The sequence below is a fragment of the Crocodylus porosus genome, unplaced genomic scaffold (assembly GCF_001723895.1).
Source record: "Crocodylus porosus isolate Cpor-Errol unplaced genomic scaffold, CroPor_comp1, whole genome shotgun sequence".
NCBI lineage: Eukaryota > Metazoa > Chordata > Crocodylia > Crocodylidae > Crocodylus > Crocodylus porosus.
The window spans coordinates 44,661,489-44,669,345 of record NW_017728943.1 but is presented as its reverse complement, the minus strand read 5'-3'; the positions used below and the strand labels follow the sequence as shown (position 1 = coordinate 44,669,345).

The 7,857-nt window shown below is 39.8% G+C and overlaps 1 protein-coding gene across 2 annotated transcripts in view; it reads right to left on the bottom strand.

The window, feature by feature from the left end:
* PNPT1 (polyribonucleotide nucleotidyltransferase 1) overlaps positions 1-7,857 on the bottom strand; it is a 47,462-nt gene that overhangs the window by 20,358 nt on the left and 19,247 nt on the right. For both annotated transcript variants that reach the window (XM_019549255.1, XM_019549256.1), the window contains exons 14-19: positions 5,789-5,859; positions 3,639-3,675; positions 2,528-2,594; positions 2,332-2,421; positions 1,100-1,153; positions 888-997 (exon numbers count right to left, since the gene is read on the bottom strand). In XM_019549255.1, the coding sequence (XP_019404800.1) occupies positions 888-997; positions 1,100-1,153; positions 2,332-2,421; positions 2,528-2,594; positions 3,639-3,675; positions 5,789-5,859 (429 nt within the window). The remainder of the gene's footprint in view (positions 1-887; positions 998-1,099; positions 1,154-2,331; positions 2,422-2,527; positions 2,595-3,638; positions 3,676-5,788; positions 5,860-7,857) is intronic.

Genomic DNA, 7,857 nt, shown 5'->3' with positions numbered 1-7,857 from the left:
GGAGAGGGGGGTGGGGAAGCAGGGGGAAGCTCTGCTGCTCAGGGGGGGAGGCTGAGGTGGGTGGGGGGAAGGAGCCCCCACGCTAGTGGCTGGAGGAGGCAGCAGCACAGGGAGTATTTACATGGCTGGCCCTGAAGGGTGAGTTGGGGGAAGGGGGAGGCGCATGCAGGGTGGCACCAGCCATGTAAACACCCCTTTGTTATTTTAAATCTGTCAGTAATGATGGGCAACTGGCTAGTTAAACATGAGATACCAATATGCCATGCAGCTTTGTTTCCCAACATCAAAGTCACTTCTCAGGAACCACTGGCTTTCTTCAGCACAGTTTAATCACACCATGGGGTATTATGATCCCAGCACTCGTTCCTGCCCAGGGCAGGGGGTTGGACTTGATGATCTGTTCAGGTCCCTTTCGACCCTAGAAACTATGAAGTCAAGGTTCTTCCACCTTACATTCTAAATCCCTTTCTACAGTATAGTTTTCAAACAGCCATGGTTGAATTTTATACCACTTCAGCAACAAGTAGCACTCCCATACAAAACTGATCCTGAATATCTAACTATCTAGGCAGAAGAAAAAGCAAGCAAATCATTTTAAGATCATTACTCATCAGTCAGATGATGGCAAAGACAAGAAGTTCAAGTTGTACATAAAGGTTAGAACAAATGAGAAATGGAGACATTAACTGATCTTAAAGGAAAGGAGAGACATAACTGAAAGCTGAGTCATTAGATGTGGATAAGGAGATCAAAAAAGAACAAAGGTGGCACGCATTGTTGTTGCATGCAAGTATTTCATGTTGTCAAAATTATTCTGGATAAAACAACACCACCAAAGCTTTTAGAAACTTTATGTGACACAAGGTAAATCTGCTACAAGCACTCACCAGGATGTCTGTCAGCAAACGATAATCCTCAATTTCTCTATTATTCGAAAGATTAGTTTTGGAAATGAGACCTATTGCAACACCTGCCACAGCACTGGATATTGGAACTCCTAACAGTGGTAAATGAAAACATGTAAACAATCTTGTCACCTTCACATCTAATAGCTCTTTAATATACAAACACATCTGCCTTCTCCATAAATGTAACATACCTGCATCCATTAAGGCCAAACTTCCACCACATACAGAAGCCATTGAAGAGGATCCTAGTCAGAGAAGAGATTATAAAATAGTCATTGAATATAAGTAAAGCAAAACTACCCTACTGAAATTCTTCAGTAACAGTTCAAGAATTAGCACCCCCTGGGCAGATAGGAGATGGGGTTTCCCAGTTATGCAAGAGTTTACATTTACCAACACATAGGCCACGTCCAGACGAGGAGGGTTGTATGCTTGCAGCAGCACAAATAGCAGTGACACAAATCTGTGCTGCTGTGTGCTGCAGCTCATGGCCCTATACATGTACTTTGTTGTGAGACACATTGTCCTGCTGTGGGCAAACTTCCCACGCCCAGCTTCTCCCAGCTCCCACTGTTCTGTTCCAACCATAGCAATTTTGCACCCACACTGCAAATAAACTGCGCAACACTGCTAAATGTGAAACACATGAGGTTTGTGGCACCACAAACCGCATGTGCCGGTATATGTAAACATGGCCATAGGGTTTAAAATGATAAATTCTGACAAAAGACACCTGCAGGCAAGTCTGTTTATGCTGCAAACTGCAGAATGTCAATTGCAGTAATAATCTAGCCACAGCGAGCACAGACCTCAGTATAGACTAATTCACGTTGTTTTTCAACTGTACAAAATAGCATACACAGTAAAAGCGCTGTTATCCGGCATCCCCTGGGAATGGGGAATGCCAGTTAATCAAATGTGCACTGTCTGGTACATTCCCCGGCGTCAGTGTGCTGGGGGACAGGGAGGGAGGCCCTGTGCAGGCTGCTTTTTCCTCGCGCAGGTTGTTTTGCCCTGGGTCATGGGCTGAAAAAGTGGCAAATAAAAACCTCAGCTAGTGACGATGAAACAGGAAGTCCCCCGGAAGTGGTGCTTCTAGGTTCACTTTTGCTGCGTTGTTCAGATGTCAGTTAATGAGTTTTCCAGCTAATAAAGTGCCGGCTAACACAGCTTTTACTGTAATACCATTTTATTACCCATAAGTGCACATCAAAGAGCATACTACTATCAATTAAAGCAGTGCTTTAGGAGCCAGGACTGAGGTTCAAAAACATCCAAGTGTTCCTAATTTGAGAACTTAATTTAAGAACTAGATAGCATAAACAAGCCATTTAGCTAAAATGCCAAGCAGTTTCTCAAACTCAACATAGTTTAGGAAAGATACCAATCTTTGCCATTAAGTTAAAAAGTGAAATATTAATACCATTTGATTCCAAGACTTCTGAAGTAACTCTTATTGTGAATGGGAAATCTTGGGGAATAACTGGCTTCAAAGCTCTCTCTGCAAGAGCACCTGTATGCATAAAAGGTACAAAATACTTCATTAAAAAAAAAAACACAGAAAAAAATGAAGTTTTTTTTTTTTTTAATAATGTCAGACTTCTCTAAGTTTCACTCACCATGTCCAAGTTCTCTTCTGTTCATACCAGTAACTCTGCCAATGTCATTAGTTGCATAAGGAGGAAACTAGAAAGTGAAATTTTCATAAAGAAAGTTAGGAAACATGTGGTGCCCCCCATACCTTTGACTGCTTGTTAGCCCGAAAACAATCACCAAGAGTCTCTAAGAACGTTCACAACTGTACCTTGAGAAAAAAAACTTTGAATTGGTTATTTGATAAAAAATATCTCCTAAATCATCAACAAATCCTGGATCCACCTAAAGAGATTTCATTTTATAATTTGTCATTCTTGGGGAGACAGTATGGATGGATGGACAGACCACCCACCTAATGTATGCTCTGTGATTTCAGTGAACAGTGGCGACGGATTTACTTCACTAGTGCACGGGCGGGCAATTATTTTGGCTGGAGGGCTGCTTAACAAGTTTTGGTGAGGTGTTGAGGGCCGCACTGCTCCTTGACATGCCTGTATGCAATCCAGCTAAATGATCATGGTTCAGCCTGGTGGAAACAGTTCAATTTGGAGCATCTTACCAACACCTATCATGATGAAACAACTGCTGCAGGATCTCCCCAGCTGCACTTCCCCTTTTGAGACTGCTCCCAGCATATATTTTTCCTTGCCCATAGTCATACTCATATTGCTACAGATTTAGAAAATATATTGGCTTTGTGACACATTTTGAGCATGGCCCAAAGAATGAGAAGTGTTTACAGGAGCAATTCTTATTTACTATTTGGTTAGTAAATTAGTTGGACATATTCATGAAGTTAATTAAAAATAATTATGATTAGCACATGGTCTAATTTGATTACCTAGAGAAGGTTTCTCAAGTAATATTGTAATGCATATACAGCACTTTACTGGGTACAGTTTATTTAAAAAAAAAACAAATCTTACTATTTTTTTCTTAGAGTAAAACTAATTTTTTAAAAGAAAGACTTAGGTTTTACCACAGGCTGGAATTCATATTCATGTATTAAAATTTATTCACTGAAAAATTTTAAGTCTTCAAATAAAACTGCATCATTTAAGAGCAATCAGTTTCAGTATTTAAAGCAAAACTGCAGAACCTGCAACGAAGTGTGAAACAAAATAAAACTCTTACCTCATAATGCAGCATAAAGTTTTTATCTTTTATTCCACTAGAAATTAAAAAAAAGTGTCAAATAAGAGCAATTGTACACCTTCCATTTACAGTGTATGGTAAAGGAGCAGCCTAACTTTTTATCACTTCCTATAAATGTTTACAAATGTGAAAATGAAGCAAAGCAGCATGTCAAGCAAATCAGCTGAAATACATATTCATTTTCTTTAATGCTTTCTACATTTTATTTCCCTGTACTACATGAATTTAAGGTGTCTGGCCTCCCCTCCACCATGCCCTTTCAACTACAGGTAAAGCAGTACAAACAACCCACCTAGTTAAAAAACATTTTTATCAAAGGTGTCTCATACTGGCTTTACTGTACCATAGAAAAAGCTGTACCAAGTATAAAGCACCCGTACGCAGCTAAACCTGTACGCACATGAAGGGACATCCTGATTTAATTGCACTGATATTTCTTCTATCATATCTGAACTGAAATACAGTATTTAAACTGAAACAGTATTGCTATTTAGAAGCTTAGATTTAGCTTCTGTGTTATATTTGAGGCCAGTTGGAAAACTAGTTCATAACTGAATTACCTTCAAATCAAGGTTTAGAACATAAGGAGTGCCACACTGGGTCAGACTAATGGTCCATTTAGCCGAGCATCCTGCCTTTGACAGCAGCAGTGGATGCTTTGAAGAAGTGGATGCTCAGCCCCAGGCCCATGGAGCCAGGCCACCATACCCATAAGTCTCCCCACAGGTATAGAAATTTGGTGGTGGGTGAGCTATGGCAATTCACTTTGGCACTACACCCCTGCTGCCAAATTTCCAGGCCCTATGTGCCAAGAACGGGCCAGTCCCATGCATGGGGATCGGGCTCACGGACTGACCTGGCACTCCTCATGTAGCCCACAGGGCCAAAGGGGTTGGCCACAATTGCTTTAGAAAAAGAGCACTAGAGTAATCTATCCTATCTTAGCTGTTTCTACACTCAAGTCCTTGCTACTGACTAGTAATGTGAAAATTATGAGCTGATAAATTAATTTATAAGGTGAGCAAAATGAGGTTAAGCATCCAGGAAACACGGTCAGCTGTTGAATAGCTACAAGGACAAAACGCAGGTGGTGCCAGATAGGGTAGGATCAGATGACTGCACCAAAACCTAAATAGAAGATTTTTTTCTTTAATACACTGGTCGTCACCAGTATAGATTAGTGGTATCATCATCAAGATGACGTGTCTTGCTAGGCCATGTATTGGTTCCAGAAAAATTCAGTTAATCTCTGAAGTAATGAGGACCTTTTTCATTCATTGAAGATTTTTCTTCCAACAAATTAGTGTATTTGGAAAGACTGCTTCAACTAAAGAATAAACAGTCATCCAACAATTTTATAAATTTCTGAATGAAATTATGCTTGGTTAGTGTCAGGTAAGGTAGCTGCTAATGTAAGACAAAACGTTGCTCCACGAGTTGCATTGTACTGAATCTAAAGAATAGCACCTGACTGCACAGACTTATGGTTAACACACATTCCATGAGAAAGTTGTGCAGCACTCTCATTGTCTCATTAAAAACAATGAAGATATGCCATTATTTTATCAATAAATATTTGGAAAAAATGAAAACCTTTGCCCCAGATTTTAAAAGATTCAGGAGTCAGGCATATTATGTCTTACTCATTCAGGAGTCTTCTGCTTATAGCAGGTGGTCTCTTTTTTTAAAAAAAAAGAGTAGATAGTTACTTAAAATATTCTTCAATTTATTGTTTGTAACCTATGAACCAATATAACCAAAACCAGCGAAGAAAAAGTGACTGTACAGACTTCTGGAAGTGGGCCATTTATTTAGGAGCCTGCTCTTAGACTTCTCTTTGAAAAATAGTGACCACCATAGAATCAGAGGTTTCAAAGAGACATCAATAGCTATCCAATTCAACTCTACTGCACACATGCAAGCTTTGCTGTCCCTGTAACCTTGCAGACAGATGTCTATTTAGTGGTCATCAAAAATCTCCAGTGAAGAATATTCTACAACCCACATAAACAGCTTGTTCCATTGCTCAATTTATATTTACTCAGGTTCAAGGAACTTATCAAATGTGTTTTAAACACCCAGTTCTTTAATTAAAAATGCTACACAACAACAGAAGCAAGATGACTTACCTCATAGCTGTTGTGATGACATCAGATTTCATACTAGATTCTAATGAATCAAATGTAACCGTACAGAGAACCTAGAATAAAAAGCATAATAAAAATGTAGAATACAAAAATGTTTACCAGCATTTTAAGCAATTTATGCTGGGTACAAATTCTTTTTGAGTTATTTCAGAAACAGATATATGCTGCTCACGAATTCTCAAGTCTCCAAATCAGTTTTTTTTAATTAAAAAAAAATTTTTTTTTTACAGTAACTATGTTGATTAAAAAAAAATCACAGAACTTAGTCTGGTAAATGTTAAATGTTAGCTCTACAAAAGTAATTCTTGGTTCTTGCTCCCTTGTCTGGCAGCAGTGTTGTACAACCAGTACTCGACTTACAACATTTTGAGTTACGTTTTGCACTTGCAACGTTTATAAATTGACACCCTGCTTCAACTTTATGACGTCAGTTTTGACGTTACAATGCTTGATCTAGTGCAACACCACAGCAGCGAACAAGTTTGCTGCGCTGCTCATCTCCCTGGAGAACATCTGTCCAAACTTCCTTGGACATTTTCTTTAAAAAAGCAGAAAAGACTCCAGAAAAACCTGCAGTCAAGATTCCTGAGAAGACTCCAGCCAAGAACGCTTCAAAAAGCCCAACCAAGAGCCTTTCAGAAAGTCCAGCAAAGTCACCTTCAAGAAGTCCTCCCAAATCAATACGATTGCTATTTACAACATAAATACATTAATGTAGCTATATTACTCATCTATAATTGATTGAGTACAAAATCCTGGGGTATTTTTAGTGAAAATAGGGTATCGGTATAGGAACCAATCCCCCATTTATAACATTGTCCCTCATGAGAAAGTTGGTTCTGAGTTGCAACGTTTCGACTTAAGATGCGGTTTTTAGGAACCAATTGTGTCATAAGTGCAAGGACTGCCTGTATTGCAGAGACAAAATGTTTATATCCAACAGACAGGAATCTCTTTCACTGTCCCTTGACCAGCTGAAAAAATTAACTAATGGGAAGTAATAATTCTCAAAGAGAAAGGTGGGCTGTGAAACAGGAAGTATCATGGCAAACCTTTGAGCAGAAAATTAAAAACCAACATCTCCAAGCTGTTTTAGAAAGGAATCTCAACATCTCCCACAACCCTGGGAATCAAAGTCACTGATACAATTTTAAATCTACTGTCTGTCACCTCAATTCTAAAATAAAATGTATACGTTCAGATAAATTTTAAAGATTTACAGTAAACTCAATTTGGCAATCTCTTACATAGATAGCAATAACTGATTTACTGATGCTGCTATTTTAAGAGCGTCACCTAATCAAAAATCATTCACTGAACTGCATATTCCACATGGACAGCAATTTCTCAGCAAAAAAATCCTTTTAATGAAAAATCTATGTAGTTACATTTTTTTAAAGATACAGAAATGAGATTATTTATTATTATACAAGTTACAAGCAACTTGACAACTTGATTATAAATTGTTCTGAGCTGTACATTGTAAAGTACTTCCTAAAGTTATTTCTTAAAAAAAGAACTACTAAAACCCCTTTTTGCAACCATGGGGCCTGCACATGCCTCTTGCAGTGGCTCAAACCCTTTTGAGATGCTGCAAGAGGAATGTGCAGGAACAGGAACAGGTTCCCACCACTGCAAGTTTGCAGCACAAGGGTAAAATTAGACCCCTATATCCAGGGGTCAAAAACAAAAACAAAAACCCAAGCTAAAAAAAAAAGTGAGGCAACCGGAGACTGGGTCCTCCACAGAGATGCTGTGGCTGCCAGAGCACCTTTATAGCTGGCCCTTTGCCCTCGTGCTGAAGCACATTGCCTGCCCGTGCAGGGCAGGCAACATGATTCCTTCAGCACCAGGGCTCCAGTGCCAGTAAGTAAGGGGCCAGGGGGGCTGGAGGAAGGGACTATAGGGGGGACCCTACTGGCCCCACCTGCTCCCCCAGTCTCCCCAATCCCTGCCATGACCAGCCCCACTCCCTGCCTGTCCCCAAGCCCTCGCGATCCCTTTCCCTGCCTGCCCCCCCCAACCACTTGCCCCAAGCCTCCCTGATCCCT